Below are 19,977 nucleotides of genomic sequence, written 5' to 3'. Positions count from 1 at the left end.
TCCAGCTATGTGTGTGTATAAGGTGATGTTGCCGGGCAAGAGCACTGAGCTTTTCCTGTACAGATATTGCATGTTTATTGCCTGTGTGTGGTTTCAGTACATTTTCAAGTTAAGACAAAGTTGCTAATTTATACATTTGTCTCCACGTCACTGTCCCTAGATGAGAATGGGAAGGACCAGGGTGTGAATGTACGTCAGAAGGTGAGGGAGCTAGTGGAATTTGTCCAGGACGATGAAAGGCTCAGGGAAGAACGGAAAAAGGCAAAGAAGAACAGAGACAAATACATTGGAGTATCCTCTGACAGCATGGGATATCGAAGTTACCGTGAGTCCTTAGTTTAGCAAATAATATAAATGGCTTAAAAATGAACTAAAATAACTTCTAGGTTTTAAGTAAAATCATCTTCTTTTTCTGGTTTCTATCTCCTTTTCCTTTCCCTCCAGCGGGGGACAGGTATGACGATAACCGGGGAAAGTGGGACGACGACTGGGACAAAAATAAAGGGCAGTTTCCATTCAGCGAGAAATTGGGAGAGATCAGCGACAAAATCGGCAGCACCATTGATGATACCATCAGCAGATTTAGGAAGAAGGATAGAGACGATTCACCAGATCGATTTAGGTAGGAGTTGAGCGAAACAGCATATGATATTTAGCACCATGTTAAGCATGAAGACACATACCATGTTCCAAATATAAACAAAATGAAGGCCCCCACCAACAAAAATTAAGAGTAGAAAAATTGAACTGTCACTCTTAAACTAATAGAGGACTGTTGCTAAGGTTAAGGTTTGTGATGCTGTTAAAGGTTCTTAAATCAGTATTGTGCCAGTAAATGTGCCTTTATTTTCAGAAATCTATATTAAAGCTACAAGTCAATTTTCAATTGTATTATGAATAAAGCTAGATGAAGTTGTAAAATAATGACTGATCAGGCCATTAATAGCCAGAATGGAGAAAAAAAGAACCAGGTTTACTTGGATGATTACAGTAGATAACATAGAGGCTTCATCCAAAGCAGGGTTTGGATTGTAATTCTTTTTGTTCCTTGATGGATAGAGTATTTACAAAGAGAATCATATGCAATCACATAATTGGTAGTCTTATCTGAATAATTTTCTTCACAGTGACAATGACGAGGACCGGAGCTCCTCATCTCAGAGTGGAAAGTCTAGAAAAGAGTTCAAAGATGCCGAGGAGACTGTTACCACGAAGAGTGTTCACATAGTCCAAGCAACAGAGACAACAGCAACACGGAAGAGAGGGGTCCCGTCCCGGAAGGTAGACTTGGGGGCTGCAGCCTACTACACAGGAGACAAGAGTCCAGACACCACCAACAAACAGGTAGGAGGAGGGCATGTGAGCTGTTGTGCGTGTATTTGTGTGTCCTGTGTGTGTTGATCTTTTTGTATAATGTTCATTATTACAGCCCCAGCCAGCAGCAGTCCCTCAGTCCTCTGGTCCCGGCCTAGCTAACCTACTAATGGTGGACACAACACCGACCCAGCCTGCTTCCCCAGGTATGATGTCAAATATACCCAGATGTTCTGTAAGCTGCATTGGTTTGTTGTTTTAGCTGAGACAAATGGAATCTTAGAAACCTGGTCTAAGACATGTTCAGCATATCTTGGCACACAGACTGGAACCATAGGGAAACAGTTTGTCTCTGCCCAAAAGGAAAAATGCACCTTCTAGCAGCTCCAATTATGATTTATTTATATGTTGTATATTCTTGCATCCAGTAAATCCTGGAAAGCCTTTATGTTCAGCATTATATTGTTGTACAAAACGGGCAACTCTACAGTGACTCCAGGACTAGACTCTTTGCAGTGACAGTGCCCAGCTGCTGATGCTTCAGCTTTTGTGGACAGCAGGGGGGAGGGAATTGATGTATAGGAACTAAGTGCACCAGATGTTTTTGGAGTAGTCTCTGGTGAATGGAGAAGGTGGAAGCACTGAACAGATGTTTGGTCTCCTCCACCCATCCACTGCCACCACCCCTCCTCTCCCTCTACACTTCTGACACTGAAGGAATGCTAACTATGTTAGAATGACACCTGGAGCTCGCTTAGTTAAAACTGACATGTTTATGTCAATTTCTCAATGCAGACCTGATCGGTGGATTTGCTGACTTCTCCTCACCTGCTGCCGGTGTTGGCCTCTCCCCGGGATCTGGTTGGTTTCACTATTTCTTTTTGTTTGTTTGTTTGTGTGTGTGTGTGTGTGTGTGTGTGCATGCATGCGCGCGCATACACGCACGCAAGTATGTGGTGTTTTGTGGCAGCCATACTGCTAGAATATTCAGAGGGCTGCTGGGAGGGAGCCCTGGCCATATGGAGCCTGCTACCTGCTCTGCATAACAAGAACAGACACACATCAACTCCTGTTATGGATTGGGTGTGTGTGCATGCAGGCGCGCGCATACACGCACGCAAGTAGGTGGTGTTTTGTGCCAGCCATACTGCTAGAATATTCAGAGGGCTGCTGGGAGGGAGCCCTGGCCATATGGAGCCTGCTACCTGCTCTGCATAACAAGAACAGACACACATCAACTCCTGTTATGGATGACAAGGAGACAGGGACAGAGGAAGAAGTTGGTGGGGGTGGAGGCAGCTGAGAGGAACTGAGAGACAGAGAAACAACAAGATTGACCAGTTCAATGAAAATTTAAAATGGTGCACCAGTGGTCATTGCTCTGGATAAAACTAGACTGGCCTTACTTCTCAGATGTGCATTCTAAACTGTTTTACTAGGTTCAAGTTTGCTTTTGTGAACGTAGCTCACAATACAAACATCACTGTTTGCACCTCAAATACAGACATTTACACAACTGTCTCTTTTTCTTTTTCTTGTTGCAGCAGCACCAGTCTCTAGCAGCAATGGAGACTTTGGAGGGTGGAATGCCTTCCCTGGAGGTCAGATGCCAGCATGTGCTCAGACTCTTGACACCGGTGGAAATGACCTTTTTGGAACCATGACAGCAGGTCTTGCCCCTGCCCCAGCTCCTGCCTCAGTCTCAGCTCTAGGCTCTGGTCCTGCCTCAGCAGACCTGTTTGACTTGATGGGCCCAACTCAGTCCCTCACCTCCTCCCAGAGCCTTAACATTAGCATGAGCAGCACACAGAGCATGAGCACTACAGCCCTACCCCAGTCTAGGTCACAGGTATACACGATTGCACTCGTACATACACATTTTTAAATAATTTCCTGATGTACAGATCATTAAAAGACTCATGATGGCGGCATAAGTGAGAGGTGTGGGCATCATATCTCCAGAAAAATAGCCATGCTTTTTGTGCTTTCTGCTATGAAGGACACACAGCTAGACTGATAAAGCTCAGTGTTATTTTGGGTTATATATTTTTTAAATCACAGATACCAGTATTGACTGATAGAATTAGTTCTGCCTATAAATTCTGTTGCCACTATTCTTAGATATTGCTTTTAACCAGATGAATTTGTTTGTATTTTCTAACCACAGGCTTGTTGTTTGTCCTTGTGCACATAAAGATAAATATCCTGTTTAAAGTGGGAAATGGATAAATGTCAAATGTGAGAAATTATATAACTGATCTATTGCTCCAGATCAAAAAGAATTCATTTTTCACACTTTTACTGTATTCACTTAAACACTGATCCTTGTTGACCACATCAGTCAGAATGTAGTTGTGATAGAGACGTAGGTTGTGTGATTGAAAGATGGAGGACAAGCATGATGATAGGAGGCTAATATGAACCCTCACCAGATGCTCCTCTCCCCCAGAGACCATCCACTAAGCACCCACTCCTCTTGTTACTGATACAAGGAATGAGAAGAATCAGATTTGAGTTACAAAAACATTAAGAATCCAACAAAAGCCAGTACATGTTGACTGTATTTCTATGTTAAAAGATTGGTGACCTACTTTTTTTTTTTCCACTGAGAAGACACCCACCTTACTCAAGTCATTTTAGATTGTTTGCTATAATGACTTCAGAAAAATACAGTAGCAGGCTGCTTTGATAATATCAGGGTTAAGTAGGTCAGGCTCCAGGTTTAGGGCCTTGAATTATAACCATCTTTATTTTTATTATGTTTTTCAGTGCTGGAACTTTCTTGTATTATATTGCTATAAATGTCAGGATGTTTTTATCTTTTTTTTTTTAAAATAGCATTTGAATTAGCACTTTGTCTAATGTGGTATTTGTGTGTATCTCTGTTTTTACCAGCCCCTCCAAAACATGGGGACTCCTCTACAGCCACAGCCACAGCCTGTGCAGCAGGGAATTGCCCCTCAAGGTGCTGGAACCAAAGCATCCCTCCCTTCTACCTGGTCAGACCCCTCTGTTAACATTAACTTGGACTTCTTAGGTCCAGGCATACAGCCCCCCAAGCCTAGCCAGCCCAGCCTCAACACACTCCAACAAGGTGAGAAGTAATAATAGATCTGTCATGAATAGTGGAAGCAGAACACAGCTTTTCCCTCTTAGTCAGGGTACACTGAATCAAATGTTATTTAAAATTTGACATTGAGTTTGTTCTGATGTTCTCAGGTAACCAGGTAGCTGCCAACATGCTCCCCCAGGAATTTTCAAACATGAGCCTTGGACCTGGTGCAGTCAGGCCAGCCATAAATCCAATGATGCACCCTGGAGCTGGCATGGGCATGGCCCCCAACCCGGGCATGATGGGGATGGGCATGAACATGGGGATGCCACAAGGAGGTATGAACATGGGAATGCCACAAGGAGGTATGAACATGGGAATGCAACACAGAGGTATGAACATGGGGATGCCACAAGGAGGTATGAACATGGGGGTGCCTGGTGCTATGGGGATGGGGATGAACCCTGCAATGGTCCAACAGCCCAAACACAATGCCTTTGCTGACTTTGGTAACTTTGGAAAGTGATGAAGCTGGAGAGCAAAGATAATCAGGAGCAGTGTCAGTCTCTCTCTCTCTCTCTCTCTCCATCCCCTGGTGAAGGAATTGTTCTGAGCTGCAAACAAAGAGTACTTGAATGTCAACTATCATAGCATCAACACCCTGCAATCTCCTTACTGTGTGTGTTGTTTGAACCAATGATCTGTCTGGTCTGGGGTGGTGGTCAGACTACACAGATGATATTGTGCCTTGTTGGTTATAAGTCGAGAAGAAATGAGTGTGTGCCACCGAGAGAATGTCTCAATGCTTTATAACCTCAATCAAGAGTAATCATCAGATTAGCAAAAATATATATCAGGAGCTGCAGAATTTGAGATGCATTGCTCAGTAACTTCACTGAATGATGGTTCTGATAACATGATCATTAATTATAATTTTCTAATGTACATTTTAAGAATGTTGTTACCTCTTATTTGTCCGAGCTCTTCCTTTGACCTGTAAATAGAAATCTGCAGCCCTTAAAAATAACTTATGAAGTACCTATAGGAGAGAGAGTAACAATGCAAGTTGTATCATTCAGACCAAATCTGATACAGCTGACCTATCACAAAGCACACTGACACCTTCTCTTTGTACGCATGTCCACACACTCCCAATGTGGCTGAGTGTTTTGAGTGAAAGATTTGAGATTCTCCTTCATTTGTAGTTTTTCTTATTGGTATATATCTATATATTTTACATATGAAGAATATTATCAGTTTGCGTCCAAATGAGATAATCACTGTGTAGAAAGAGCCCCATACAGGGGTTGTGGGCTCTTTTACAGCAGAGTGCCTGAAAGACCTTTGCCTTTTCTCTTCAGTTAACCTCATTGAAGGTGGCAGTGTGACTGTGCAGTGTTGAGGACAGCTTCCAGAACAGAGCTTCTGTACTGTGTACAAACATTTGTACTTATGCCTCAAGCCAAGTATACTCTCTGTACAGATATCAGATACATTTGTGTAATTCACTTTCATTCATTTTTTTTTTATTGATTCTAACTTTAGTTCCCCAGAATTGCCAAGATGAAAATACCCATTAGGTCAGCAACTCGAGTGCTGATGTCGACTGTTATTAATATTGCATCATGCATCTGTTAAAGTGTTCTTCAATGCATCAAATCCTGCCTTCGCACCTTCAGTTTTATTGTTACACATTTCAGCAGCCTAACAGTCATCAGTCTAAGTCTGCATGTTAGCAAGGTATAAACAACTGTGTGAGGGGAAGCTGTTTCAACAGTTGGGATGCAGTTTGTACACACGCAGTACACCATGGCAGTCGGATGATGATGTACTATGGGGTAACGCAATGAACAATCCTGTTCCACTGCACACCATCTAGGTGAACTGTTAGATGTACCCAACATTGTACTTCAGTGGTTCAAGTGCCTCCTGGTGGCTACCTCCTGACCGTTGTAATGAGTGATAGGTCGGTCTTCACGGTCTGACATTTTTGGTATATCAGCGGTAAGGTAAATGATTCACTGACCAGAGGAGAAGGTGGTGGATTCAGCAGGCCCAGGAAGACTAAAGTTGTGCTCTCCTACTCTCCCAAGGGCTCAAGAGGCTGAGCACACCAACACATTGTAGCCTTGCATCAAAGTCTGAAGCATTAAAATGACCAAAATCTGTTCACTGTTTTTCTAAAATATGTCAGCAGAGACTGTTTTATGCATAGTTATCTACTTCATATGATTTTGATTTTGATTAAAATGGGATTGTTACTGAAACACTAGTATATGCAAATATAAAATCTTTTGAAAAAAATCAATTTACATTACTCCCATTTTGAATTGATTTACACATTGCGATTCTTTATCAACTACATTAAACAGCTGATTAGAATTTGTTAATGGTGTGTGTTATTTGGTGTGCTGTGTCATTAGCCTCATTCAAAAGAGCTTCAAGCAGCAAAAGTGAAGCCATCGCGCTGGACTTTGAAATTACATTTACTTGATGTGATTTTTGTTAACTTCGTTGTTGTAATAAAAAAAAAATCTTCAGTAAATAAAGTATTTTTAAATTATATAAGTGAAGGGAATGGAAACTGCCAAACACCAGATCCATATATTTCCATTGCCACATTTTACATGGGCATAGTACACAGTCACAGCTGAAATAGTAATGGATTTCAGATACCAGAGTTCTAACTCTTATTATGACAGTTGCTAAATACAACTGGAACTGTTGATACTTGGTGTCCTCAACCTTTCAGTATTTATTCAATGGATGAAATGTAGTTTCTCCTAGTGAGAACAGCGGCCTGGCCTGATTACTAATATAATGCACTCAAGCGAAAGCTTTTGTAGTCCAACTGTGGCTCATGTCTTCAACCCAATGTTGTGTGCTTCTCATATGGTATTGAGGTTTGTTAGAACACACGGGTCTGACAAACACAACTAAAACACGGCTTGCATTAAACAATTGACCTCGTTTTCCCTCTCTGGAGAGAGCATTGTTAAATGGGCTATACTAATAATATTCTGATACTTTATATGTAAAGTAACAATATATAGATGAATTGCTCGGCTACTGATAGAATTTGTCCTATTTATGGCATAAAATTATATAGAAAGAAGGTCAAACTCTCTGAAGTTAAGAACTAAAATACAAAGGTATATCAAAAACTGTTGAAGCAAACCCAGAAACATTATTGCAACATACAATCATTCTGTTACTCATCACCCAAAAGTAACCTCTGCCATTTAAAGGGAGGAAAAAGGAAACATCTTTACAACTTCCACGAGAAGCAGTAAATTGTGCTTTTATGGGTAATGTGCCCATTAAAGAATAAAAGCAATCTGAGACGTCAAGACAAATGACAGCTTTTGAGTGCCATCTGCAATCTCTAGCTTCACAAACTCAATTATTCATAATGCATTTATGAAGTCCACTGAGACTGCGCTGTCATTCCTGTTCAAACTAATGGGGAAAAGCAACATAAAGGGACGGGCTCTTTGAGATGACAGTGGCCTTGCAGATGGCACCAATGTGTTTATACTGCCACCTGCTGGGTAATAGAAAATACAGTTTTAACTGAAGCTGTGGCAGAAGTATGTCAAAATACATTTTCCATAGTGACTGACAAAAAAAAAAGACGAGAAACGACTAGTACGGAAATGCTTTTATTCCTCAAAATAAATGTTTCTCTAGTGGGCTGAAAAAAACCATATCAATGTGATATAACTGATTTTTGTCTGATTCTCCTGAATCTAATTAAATCAGAGATCTCTGACAGTTTGACAGTATTTCTCACACATTATTACACATGCTCAGCAAAAAATTAGGTTCAAATTTAACTGAGTGTAGTTAAGTTTGGTGAAAATACAATGTTTTTTTTTTTCAGGACAAATCTCAAGCAGAAAACAAATGTCAGAGTGGCTGTGGGTTAACCAGGATAATGTCCTCACCCCGAATGAAAAGCTGGTTGATGTGGCGTGTATGGACCTTGCCATACATCTTCTTACAGGCCTCTGGAGTCTGGGCCTTCACTGAGACTCTGGCTTTATCCTGTTTGGTTTTAACAGCGTCCAACAGCATACTGTCCCCCCTGCTAGCAGGGTGAGAGGACCGGCTTTTGGGAGCAGTTCTGGGGGCTTCGTGCTTCTTTGCTGGCTCATCACCTCCTGTGCTTTCCTGGAGATTTAGCTTCTCAAACAGCTGTACAAAGATTTCAGTCACAATAGATATATAAAGCTTAATTTTAAACTTCTATCCATCCTTCCATTATCAGAACCACTTATGTGTAATGTTTCAGCAGTAGTCATTCAAGACATTTCCATTCTATAAATGTGCTACTCTTACACATGAGGGATGCACAGAAAGCGATGCACATCTCATCCAGTGTTGCTGGTTTTAATTTTGACACCCTCACTGTCTACTGTTCACTCTCACATTATCATATTAAGTCAGTGAACAAACCGGACTTTTCCGACTGCTGCTGCTTTGCATTAAATGTGTTCACCTGGTAAAAACACGTTGGCTTTTAGCGATGAGCACAGAAAAATAAAAGAGCATCTCTGAAGTCAGAGCTGACTGCAACTGTTTATCAAAAATGTGCCTACAATATGTGTTCATTTGCTGCGTTTTATGAAAGCAGCTCAGTCTGAAATTCTGCAGGATATAAAGGAGCAAGAAGGAGCAGCAGCTGTAGAAAGATCTCAGGCAACCGGGACTGAAGTCTTAAAAACTATATCACTAAGTAAGGAACATTTTTCAGTCAGATGTACAATGAAAACTGCTACATACCCGTGAGATGGTGAGGGCTTTCTCATGGTAGAGGGCCTCTCCAAGCAGTGGCTCTCGGTAGGTCTCGTCTACATCTACCATTGCCTGACAGAGAAATAAAAACGTCACATGTGCAATTAAATATGTTGTGGATTATTTCCGATTCAGCATACACATTGAAAATGCTCACCATGTTCCAGAACTTGTCGAAGGCCACTACAAAGCCAGAGCACACTCCCCTCAGTCCTTTAAAGGTCCTGATGTGAACTTTGACCCTTATCCTTTCCTCGACGCAGCGGTACAGCTCACCCAAAGGACTGCCTTTACACACTGAAGACACCAGACAGAAGACAAGTGTTTCTACAAGAGACGTTTCCCCGATTAGAAAAAAAAAAATCACTCAAAAGTTACAGCTCGAGTTTAGAAGTTTGAAGTCAGAGAGCAAACTTTTCCATAGATGATGTGCAAGTAAAGTCTGTGGAGAAACACAGTGAATACAGATGCTTCCATACAGGCACCAGCATTCACTAAGTGGGTTGGAGGGTGTGAAATACTTTCAACACCAATGTGTTTGTCCCTCCAGTAGGGCTCCAGAAATTCATAGAACCTGGGAGAAGCTTGTGGTTGCCAAAAACCTAACTAGGGCACTTTCAGGTTGGTTTTGGTTATTTTTCACCTCTATTTGCATTGGTCATTTTTATTTCAAGCAAAGGGATAACCATGCTTGATAAGAAACCCTTAAATTTTGACCATAATGTGTACCAGGTGGGCTGTCTTGACAGCTAGCCTATATGCTAGCATGTCGGATTCTAAATTATCTTATCGGCTCATGTATACACTGTTACCTAAATATATGCAGTAGTCTATGTGCTTATAAATAATATTTTAATGATTATTCGAACTAAAATGTGTGTTTTTGGGGTGGACATAATAATCAGAGCAGGTCCAACTAACATACACTGATCAGCCATAACATTATGACCACCTGCCTAATACTGTGTACATAGGAGTCAAGGCAGCAGTTGTTGGAGCATGTGTCACTCTGTAGCTCACTGAGCATCTTCTGTGAATCTGTTTGCTTCCATAGTTGTACTGCCAGGAAGAGTGCAAATTTATCCACCATTCAGTGAATCATTTCTGTCAAAGGAGTGAAAACTGTGGTTGTGAGAACAATGTACAGTATTTCTCATTTTCACCTATTTTACCAAAGATTCAAACAACATGAAATCTTTCAACAATTATGAATGAAATGTAAAAGTTTAATATAGAGCAGGTCAACTCCATCATCAGTTAGCCTTGGACTTCCATGACCCTGTTGCAGGTTCACCGTTTGACCTTCCTTAGATCACTTTTGGTAGGCACTGACCACTGCAGATCAAGAACAACCAACCACGTGTCATGAATAAATGCCGCCCCGGGCGGCTGCCCGGTTCGCCCATGCCAAAACCACCACTGCCCAGCATCAAGAATAGTAGAGAAATACAAACTGTCTACTTTTTAACAGCAAAACAAGACTTACTCAAAGCGCTTAAGGTGAAAATGGAGTTTAACTCTGAGTTCAGGGAAAGTCATGTTTTCACTTAACTTGCAGGTTTTAAATGGTTTTGAATGTTACTACAGTGGCCTGTTAGCTTACAGCACATTGGACTGACAGATTGCGATTTTGAATGTAAACATGCAGAAACTCTGCAGCATTCAGAGCTGTGACGTCATCGGCGACATGGCTTTGATCTTCGTGACGTCACCGAGTCTCGCGCAGCAGCTCACCTAAGAACTGCAGCTTCACAGGCAATCAGACCACTTCTGAACTTCAGTAGAGGCATGAACTGCGAAGCCCTTCATGAGGAAATCAGGAGGCTTCAGGGGATGCTGAGCAGGGGCAGAGAGAGTTTTATCTATGAACAGAACTGGAGGATCCAACTTAGCCAAGAGCTAAGTGACACAAAGGAACAGCTGGCTTACCACAAAGCCAAGACTGAATCCTTTATCAAGCTGCAGGTGGAAAGTCTTCACAGTGAGTCTGAGACGGAAAGCAAGTCTCACGGCGACACGGTGGAGCACGATCCCCAGCTGATCGACACCCTGAAGGTGGAGATCGACGCTCTAAAGGCGGAGAAAGACACCCTGAAGGTGGAGAAAGACGCCCTTCAGCGTGAGATAGAGACTGAAAAGCTCACTCATGCCGACAGGGCGGAGCAAGATCTCAAGATGATCGAGACTTTAAGGACTGAGAAAGACAGCCTTGGTCAAAAGATGGCAGAGGAGATGATCAACATGCAGAAGGAAGCTGATCACAAGTTCATGCTCTATGAGAGAATACTGGAGCCACTGAGAACCATGCTCGACATGCAGGTCTCACTCAACAACCAGCTCTTAGCTAAGCTCAATGCTAAGGAAGTCACCAGCTGTGAAGAGCATGATGACCCTGAGGAACAGCATGAGGATGGACAATGTGAGGACCAGGACTCTCTCCCTGGTGCCTTACACCATGAACTGACAGAGAATGCTGGGGTCTCTGAACAGATCGTCACAGGGACAACTAAACCAAAGTCTCTGTGGAAAAGATTTCGTCACTTTCTGGGGTTGAGGAAACCACAGAAGTGGAAGAAATAAACCCAGCTTCTCCCAACAGCAGATATTTAAATTTGAATAATCTGCTGTTAAAACTTTCTAAAAAAAAAAATGAACCAATTAATCCAGATGTTTTACTAAATTACTAAGGCTGGGCAACTTAAAGTGTTAACCTCACGATCCACCATGAACTGACAGAGAATGCTGGGGTCTCTGAACAGATCGTCACAGGGACAACTAAACCAAAGTCTCTGTGGAAAAGATTTCGTCACTTTCTGGGGTTGAGGAAACCACAGAAGTGGAAGAAATAAACCCAGCTTCTCCCAACAGCAGATATTTAAAGTTGAATAATCTGCTGTTAAAACTTTCTAAAAAAAAAAATGAACCAATTAATCCAGATGTTTTACTAAATTACTAAGGCTGGGCAACTTAAAGTGTTAACCTCACGATTAAAGCACTCTTACATGGACATTTTCATTTTAAATCTCTTTGATAGAACCAAAGTCATTTGTAGCCACTGCAATGCAGAATTTTTTTTTTATCACCGGAGTACTAAGAGTCTGAAGTATCACTTAGATGTAAAACACACCATTGATGCCAGCATTGAACAGCCACTGAGGGATGTCCTCACCACACACAAGTCTACATTCAGAATAGACCTGGAGACACGCAAGGAACGTGCCAACATTGCACAGAAATACTTGGCCACATCTGCAACATCCGTACCCTGTGAAAGGTTGTTTACTCTTGCTGGTCATATTGTACAGAAGAAGAGAGTTTCTTTATCATCTGAAAATGTAAATGACCTTGTGTGTTTGAGCAACTGGCTTTGTGCTCTTCCACTTCACCTCACTCTATCAGGGACACTTGCTACTGAACACTGACTGTTTATGCTGCTCCCTGATAAAAGAAAAAATGTTTCTGCTGGTATCTGTTCAGAAAAAAGAAAGAAAACAGGTTTATAAATGTTGCTGCCTGTTATAATGTTATGATTGTGGCTCTGGACTCTGAGGATAACTTGTTTTTCTATAACAAACTAAAAAAAACATTAATGCCCTGCCAGCTTTGGTTTTATATTTGATTTGATTACATTGTTTGAGATTTGCTGCTACTGCGTAAAGGGAATGCTTCTGTTAAAAAGCACCTTATTTGTTTAAAGTGTTTGCAAACCAAATGTTATTGCACGTTTGTTCATATAGTGGTACTTTTAAAATAAAAGTGCGCAATACACTACTTTGGAATTCATTACTGAATGCTGCTCATATCAATGCAGTTAATCGCTGTTAATCTCAGAAAAATCATGTAGTTAACTTGATTAAGGATTTTAACCATTGCCCAGCACTATAGTGTAACGTTAAAGCTATTTATTATGCAGTGTCTGCTCGGTTATAATTATATGCAATTATTTTTTGCTCAGACGAAAACTACAGGTATCATATAATATGAAAACGTTAAAGGTTTCCTGCCATAAACAGGTCATAAAGTGATAATATTATAGAGGAATCTTAAGCTATTATTTAAGAGACTCGGTGAACCTACGGGGCATCCTTGTCAGGACATTTTTCGGGGGTTTCTGCGTCCTCCTCCGCGGTGTGCTGCTGCTCTCTCCGTCCTCGGGCTCTGGTACCGGGTTGTTCACCATGAGCTTCTTCAGCCTCTCGATGCGCTCCGGGTCCGCCGCCCCCTTCATCGCTTTCAGTCTCTTTTTCTCCACATTCTCCGGTTTGGCTCTGCCACGGCCGCCCTTGAGAAAGCTCTCGTACTCTGCGACATTGTTAAAACACTTGATGTTTGGAAAAGGAAGCTGTACAGTCGGAGAGTACAAGGCCCTGAGAGGGTCAAACTTATCTGAGCAGACATCTGTTTCTTTTGCGTTATCGTCCACAGCTTCAAGGTCTGTCTCCGCTCTATGTTCCGATACTGGCGGTGTACTTGAACATGCTGGCTGTGCCCCTCTACTGTCTAATTTGACACGGTTTCTTTCCCTCTCCTCCATGTTTGAAACAACCACGGAACACACACAGTGAAGCAATGAATCCTGGGAAAGCAGTTGTTGTCTGTTCAGGTTTCACTCTGCTCCTGTTGATGCCAGTCAAATAGTTAGTTTTAGTTCCAGTCTGGTTATTTTATGCGTTTTTTCAGTGTCCCTGTCATAATTTTATAAGAATGGCTATCTATATATACAAATCCTTAAAAGCTCAAAGAACTCTGCCAGGAAATAATTTAGCTTCCAACTGGACTACAACTGCAGTACGATCTTTGGCTGTACTCCCCCGTTTTAACCACAAGATGGCGATAGAACACAGATGATGTCTGATTTGACGAAAAATTTATTTTCTACAATAGATTATCCCACGGAGGCGCACAAGAATAAATTGCTACACGATGGCTGTTTTTTTAAAGCGGGTGTGTAAAAAATTAGAATCAACGGACTGTTTGTTTTGAGTTAATTGCTTGTTCGTTTCCGGATTGCGCGCCGGAACGTCTGTTCAGTGTGTTTGCAGTACCGTTACGACAGATTTCGTAGATGGACTGAACACAAATCAACATGTGTGATGTGAGGAAACTGTTTTAGTTATTGGTGTTATGTACATATCGATTGATGATATAGCTGTTTTAATCCAATAACCGGATATTAACGCACGATCTGAAGGCGTAGTTAACTTGCTGGTTATTGTAGGTGCAGTGGACTAACACTATACGTGTCATTCGATTGTAAGTACCCATAGGGCGATAGGACAGACGGACATTAAGATTAATTATTCCATAATCATCGTTGTGACTTAGATCACGTCTTAAATTGGCTTTGATGTCAAAATAACACTACTGTGGTTCAATCTTGGCTGAAAATATAACCATATATATATATAACCTCATGCTAATTGGAAAGACCTGCAGATTAGGTAGACGTGTCAGGACTTATAGTGTCCAACACTTGGCCCGTCTCTTCACCAGCTCCGGCAACATGGCAAAGAGCAAGTTTGAGTATGTCCGGGCCTTTGAAACAGATGACACTTGTCTACGAAACTGCTACATTGTTGTGAGACTGGATGGTCGAAACTTCCACAAGTGAGTTTTGTTTTCAAGCTGCACATCTGTCACTTTTGTGAACACACAAGTCATGTTCCAAATCAATAGGTTGATGCAGTATTTGAAACTGCACTGTTATTCTGAAATTCTTCTGCATTTTGTGTCAGGTTTGCAGCGCAGCACAAGTTTACAAAGCCCAATGATGACAGAGCCTTAGGCCTGATGGGCAGGAGTGCATGCTCTGTCATGGAGGAACTGGAAGACATCACCATTGCTTATGGTCAAAGTGATGAGTTCAGTTTTGTTTTCAAGAGGACCTCCACCTGGTTCAAGAGGAGAGCCAGGTACTGAGGTTTTGCTAACTTAAGAGAAACATCATTCTCACACATGTTCATGTGTTGTTCCATTTTGTCTGACTTCACTTTTCTCTGTCTCCTCTGGCAGTAAACTCATGACGCATGTAGCCTCCCAGTTCTCCTCCTCTTTTGTGTTTTACTGGAAGGAGTTTTTTGGGGAACAGCCCCTCCTGTACCCACCAGGCTTTGACGGACGCGTGATCCTGTATCCTAGCAACCGCAACCTTAGAGACTACCTCTGCTGGAGGCAAGCTGATTGTAAGTGAATGCCATGTTCTACAATGACTTCTAGATAACTTTTCTCATGAACTTGACTCAGGTAAAATAAGTCCAACTGTACTCACATTTTTATGGTTTTCAGGTCACATAAATAATTTGTACAACACAGTGTTTTGGACGTTAGTACAGAAGGGAGGCCTCACCACAGCCCAGGCAGAGGATCGCCTAAAGGTGGGAGTGAAACACAATTCAAAGTTAATTAATGTAGCATATATTGTGTGGAAATTGGTATAGGTGCATGTGTATCTATAACTATACTGTATGCTATAATAATACCAAATGGTAAAAACGCTACTTTCTATTGTTACAACTTTTAAATTCTCATCAGTTACTATTGCTCTGTGTACTGTGCCACATCAACGATACATTTCTGTTGCCTTGTGGTGTTAACAGTTTGGTTGATCAATTTCCTTGATTTCAGGGAGATTAATTAATGACACTGCTAACAAGTTGTAAACTGTGGAAGGCATCCATCAAATGTAGCACACATATTTGCTGGTTTAGCATTAATGTAAAAAATAAAAGCTTTTCTTCATTTATACTCATGGAATTGTTGACAAACAACTGAAGATATGGGTTTAGTTTCTTATAAGGTTTGATGGATAATTATTAATTTTGACATTTTATCAGATTAAACAATGACTTGATCAATCAGCTAATGAAAATGCTTTTCTGCCTTGACTGTAACAGATTAACACCACAAATTAGTTCACTGTTGCTACTCAGTTCTCGGTATGATGATCAAAATTTAGCATCCACACAAGGAACTAACACCTCTAATTCAACAGAAGAGGTAGTACTTTTCTATAGAACAGGGGTTTTCCACTGATTGTGAGGAGTCTGCAGAAATCTTCTCTGCTCTCCTCTTGACCCCCTTGACTCCTGAGGTGCACATGTCCTCCATGGAGGGCAGGCTGGCACCGATTATCTTTTCTGCCATCTGAACTGTTCTCTGGAGCCTGTTCCTGTCCTGTTTGGTTACTGAACCAAATCAGACAGTGATGGAATGGCAGAGAACAGACTCGATGATTCATCTCTAGAACTGTATCAGCAGCTCCTGCGTTAATGTTGCAACCTACATCACTTCACAGTTATAGACATATGTTCTTTAGAGGCTTAAAATGGTTAGAAAGAAGAACACAGCTTGTTTCGTCCAGCTATCAGCACTTCCTGATGCAAAGGCAGACTAAGCTAACTCAGAAGGGATAAAAAATAAAACACAGTCTCCCCTTAATAGGGCAACACAGTTCTTGTGAACAGCTACCAAATGCAAATGTAACACTCAGGACCACCTCCAGGCCTTTTACCTGCTTGATTAGTCACAGAGTAACAAGGGAGCAGGTCACACCTAGCTGTGCACCAGCTTGTCGGCCATTTGTTTCATTATTTATGAGCCACCAAAAACGGGTGTGTGTATGAATATGGCTGTAATTCCTGAATGGTTAATGCCACATGTTTGTCAAACCCCTTGAATTAAAGCTGAAAGTCTTGACTTCACTCACATCTTCACATTTCAAATGCATTGTGGTGTACATTGCATGTACAGTACAGATGGCAAATGCCAAAAAAACGTATCATTGCTCCAACATTTATGAAACTGACTGTACATGTTCGTCATATTTACATGTATATGTCTGCGTTTTTCTCTCTCAGGGAACATTAGCTGCAGATAAAAATGAGATCCTGTTCGCAGAGTTTGACATTAACTACAACAATGAAGCTGCCCTCCACAGGAAGGGCACCACTCTCATCTGGGAGAAGGTGAGCTGTTTGAAAGGGTTTGAGTCTGACATTCACTTGAATGCTCCTGTTGTGTTAGATATCTTTAATGTTTAGTGTGTGAATGTGGCTTTTAAATTCCTTCAGTGACCCCACTCCTGTGTCACCTGTCTTACCAACTTCTATTTTGGTCAGTGTTTTTTTTTCATATTACCTTGCTGGGTTTCTTGTGTCCGAACATGTAGAATTTCTAGTGCACGTCGTTGCAGTTTTGCCTGAAAGTATGTTTTCATACCATAAAAAATTAAATAATTGCTGCCTGGCAGGTTCAGAAAAATGTGGCATTCTGCAGAATGTGGTTAGCATTACTTGGAATTATAAAGGACTCTAGAGAAACAATGCTGCGTATACATGGCCTCCTCTGGGCATTGCATTAAAAATTTGCACCTAGGTGTCAAAGAATGCCTTTTATTTCTTTTTAAGGAGTAGTTTGACATTTTTGGATGTACATTTATTTTCTTTTTTTGCTGGGCGTTAGCTTAGCTTAGCATAAACACTTGAAGCTGCTATTCTGGCTCTGTCCAAAGGCAAAAAGGAAACACCTACCACCATCTCTAGTTCACCCTGATTAATATATTACATTTAGTTTGTTTAAATCCATACAAAATCGAGGTGTAAAAACACATTGTGTTTTATAGTGGGATACAGTAGGTGCTGGAGGATTTCTCGGTCAGGTGTGATTTCTAGAGTCTAGAGGTTAGCAGGTAGTCCACACAGAGAGAGGTGTTTCCCAAAATGTTGATCTATTCCTTTAAGTTATCTTTACCTCTACTAACCAAGTTTCTCATTCCTGTCAAGCGGGATGAAACTGTCACTAAATGCATGAAGCTCCTAAACAAAGAGGAGAAGGATGTGCCTGTGACTCGCAGCAGGAGGAGGGTGGAGGCCTACCACTGTGACATTATAGGAGACAAGTTCTGGGAGGAACACCCCGACATCCTGGAGGACGACAACTGCTAACAGCTCCTGTGCTGCTCTAGGAGAGAATGGAGTCTGGCCAGAAGAGTTGAAGTGGACCCATACAAACAGTAACTCCTGAGGGACAGCCACAGCTCGGCACTTACTAATGTAGATTGATGACTGCGTGCCGGGCAATGTGCAACCATGGCTTAGTACACTTTCTGAACATTTTCTGAGACGGATCCCTTTGAATCTGTGAGACTGCTCTCATAGCTGGAACATATTGTTACTTCCTTGTATTAAACTTAATGTTACCTTAATGTAGGAGGATTTTTGTTTAAATTACATGATGATCTTCAAAGGGAAGCAGATGATTTTTATAATCTTTAATATGAGTGGACATTGAGGACATGCAACAGTTTATAGTCTCACACTTTCACAAACATCTGCCCTCTCCTCTTTAGCCTAGTGTATTAGGTTGGTTTTCCAAAACTGCACTGTATCCTTATGTAATATGTTTCTGCATGTCTAACATGATTTACCTTGGTTTTTATCTGTGTGGGGGCTTTTTGAATCTCAACTAGATTTTTTTTTTAGGTTGCAAAGCTCCTAATGTTTGAATTTAAATCATTCAGGAAATGCATCTCCAAAGTGTTCAGTATCACATCCAGTTGGAAGTAAGTGCGTATCTGCGGTAGAAAAGAGCAGAGTAAAGCAGAAACCAATATCTTGACAGCAACAAGAGGCCTTGTCTTGCCGCCAGGACACCATTTAAAGATGTGAATGGATGGAGCCGCCTGCACTGTCATCTGTGCTAAGAATACTTCACACACCCTGTGTAAACTCTATCCTTATGACATGTGCTCTCTGGCATATTTATCATCACACTTATAAATGACCGGCTCAGTATGAATGGCTGCTGGAAGCTTGAAGTGGAGGTAGCCTGCTATATTTTGTCACTGTAGTAGGCTCAGTTACTGTAGAGGTATTAGAGCTGTATTTTTGGTTTGGTGACCTTGTTAAAAGCATGTAGTTACTGTACTTGATGTAACCAGGATTCAATTCATTCTTATTTGGAATTGCATTCGTTCACAAGCACAAATAATGACTTGGATAAAATGTGCAAAAACATATTGCTAATATCAGAGGTTGGACAAAAAGCCACTCTGTGCTTAAGAGATCTTCACTTGGGCCAGTGCCAGACTCAACACAGTGACTCCACATGTGGCCATATAGAAATCAGGGCGTGTGGAGGCAAGCGTTGCAGTTATTTAAAGACAGCATGTGTTTACATGCAGCTTCTAAACTTAAGCCTGTTGGGGTGCTGGTTGGAAAATACTGAGGCAGTAGTCAGCACAGCCTCATTAAAAGTGTGATTTAATATATCTTATAAAATATTTCCAGTAGTTTTGGTTGGCTACATAGCTGCATTAATATATTTAGACTGCAACTACGAGCAGCTCGTTTTATTGAAGAAAGCACATAGGCAGTAAGGTAAGGCTTGGCAGTTAAGCATCTTTCAGTAATGCTGTCTGGTCCAAAGTTGGAATAGTGTGATATTATCCTGTTTTATTCTGCCCACATTTTGTAAATAAAACAGTATATGACTGTCAATTTAAAGCTGCTCTCAAAGATCAGTTTAATATTCATGAGTAGGCACCACCCAGGCAGCAGCAACTTTGTTGGCTCTGGATGAACTTTAAGTCTAAATTGGCCCTACTGACGTCACAGCCATAAGAGGCTCCAAGACTGCAAACTAATAACAAAAAGTCTGTATTACAAAGAGGCATGGAGACTGACAGATGTGCCGTGAAACAGGTAGGAATGGTTTAGTGAAAAATAAAGCAATGCCATTAGATGGATGGAAATGATATGTGTGACCCCCGTTCGTTGTCATCATATCCTCTCTTGCCTTATTGCAGGAAAGACAAT

At 41.3% G+C, this 19,977-nt stretch overlaps 3 protein-coding genes across 7 annotated transcripts in view; 2 read left to right on the top strand and 1 right to left on the bottom strand.

Moving 5' to 3' along the window:
* The window catches only part of clint1a (clathrin interactor 1a), a 14,225-nt gene extending 7,397 nt beyond the window's left edge, over positions 1–6,828 (top strand). The window contains exons 5-12 of one of the 2 annotated variants that reach the window (XM_020595632.1): positions 161–325; positions 445–622; positions 1,128–1,344; positions 1,430–1,520; positions 2,110–2,175; positions 2,862–3,163; positions 4,210–4,408; positions 4,534–6,828. In XM_020595632.1, coding sequence (XP_020451288.1) covers positions 161–325; positions 445–622; positions 1,128–1,344; positions 1,430–1,520; positions 2,110–2,175; positions 2,862–3,163; positions 4,210–4,408; positions 4,534–4,892 — 1,577 coding nt within the window. In that variant the 3' untranslated portion in view covers positions 4,893–6,828. Of the gene's footprint in view, positions 1–160; positions 326–444; positions 623–1,127; positions 1,345–1,429; positions 1,521–2,109; positions 2,176–2,858; positions 3,164–4,209; positions 4,409–4,533 lie in introns of both variants that reach the window. The other variant, XM_020595622.1, reaches the window with a different exon arrangement.
* A 973-nt stretch (positions 6,829–7,801) lies between these two features.
* Positions 7,802–13,982, bottom strand: lsm11 (LSM11, U7 small nuclear RNA associated). The gene is made up of 4 exons (XM_020591845.1): positions 13,241–13,982; positions 9,321–9,460; positions 9,152–9,235; positions 7,802–8,563 (listed from the first exon to the last, which is right to left on the bottom strand). The coding sequence occupies exons 1-4, from the start codon at positions 13,695–13,697 to the stop codon at positions 8,276–8,278; spliced, it is 969 nt and encodes a 322-aa protein (XP_020447501.1). The 5' UTR covers positions 13,698–13,982; the 3' UTR covers positions 7,802–8,275.
* A 184-nt stretch (positions 13,983–14,166) lies between these two features.
* Positions 14,167–19,665, top strand: thg1l (tRNA-histidine guanylyltransferase 1-like). Of its 4 annotated transcripts, none has more exons than XM_020591873.1 (7): positions 14,167–14,258; positions 14,657–14,770; positions 14,899–15,075; positions 15,176–15,345; positions 15,449–15,537; positions 17,020–17,127; positions 17,944–19,665. In XM_020591873.1, exons 2-7 carry the CDS (start codon positions 14,667–14,669, stop codon positions 18,103–18,105), a joined length of 810 nt encoding a protein of 269 aa, XP_020447529.1. In that variant the 5' UTR covers positions 14,167–14,258; positions 14,657–14,666; the 3' UTR covers positions 18,106–19,665. The 4 variants fall into 4 exon arrangements, with proteins under 4 accessions (XP_020447529.1, XP_020447512.1, XP_020447521.1 ...); XM_020591865.1 differs by having other exon boundaries at positions 14,201–14,416; XM_020591856.1 differs by having other exon boundaries at positions 14,200–14,770.
* The last annotated feature ends 312 nt before the right edge of the window (positions 19,666–19,977 follow it).

Source organism: Monopterus albus, unplaced genomic scaffold (assembly GCF_001952655.1).
Source record: "Monopterus albus unplaced genomic scaffold, M_albus_1.0 scaffold2.1, whole genome shotgun sequence".
Classification (NCBI taxonomy): domain Eukaryota; kingdom Metazoa; phylum Chordata; class Actinopteri; order Synbranchiformes; family Synbranchidae; genus Monopterus; species Monopterus albus.
Note: the sequence above shows the minus strand (reverse complement) of the source record. Positions and strands in the feature narration are given on the sequence as shown.

Bases quoted from the DNA above. Each gene is read 5' to 3' on its own strand.
- lsm11 (XM_020591845.1), bottom strand. From the start codon at position 13,697: ATGGAGGAGAGGGAAAGAAACCGTGTCAAATTAGACAGTAGAGGGGCA. The intron at 9,461-13,240 runs GTAGGTTCACCG...TGGTGTCTTCAG, and splicing joins TGTCCTGACAAGGATGCCCC to TGTGTAAAGGCAGTCCTTTG. The intron at 9,236-9,320 runs GTGAGCATTTTC...TTTCTCTGTCAG, and splicing joins TCGACAAGTTCTGGAACATG to GCAATGGTAGATGTAGACGA.
- thg1l (XM_020591856.1), top strand. From the start codon at position 14,577: ATGCTAATTGGAAAGACCTGCAGATTAGGTAGACGTGTCAGGACTTAT. The intron at 15,346-15,448 runs GTAAGTGAATGC...TATGGTTTTCAG, and splicing joins CTGCTGGAGGCAAGCTGATT to GTCACATAAATAATTTGTAC. The intron at 17,128-17,943 runs GTGAGCTGTTTG...ATTCCTGTCAAG, and splicing joins CCACTCTCATCTGGGAGAAG to CGGGATGAAACTGTCACTAA.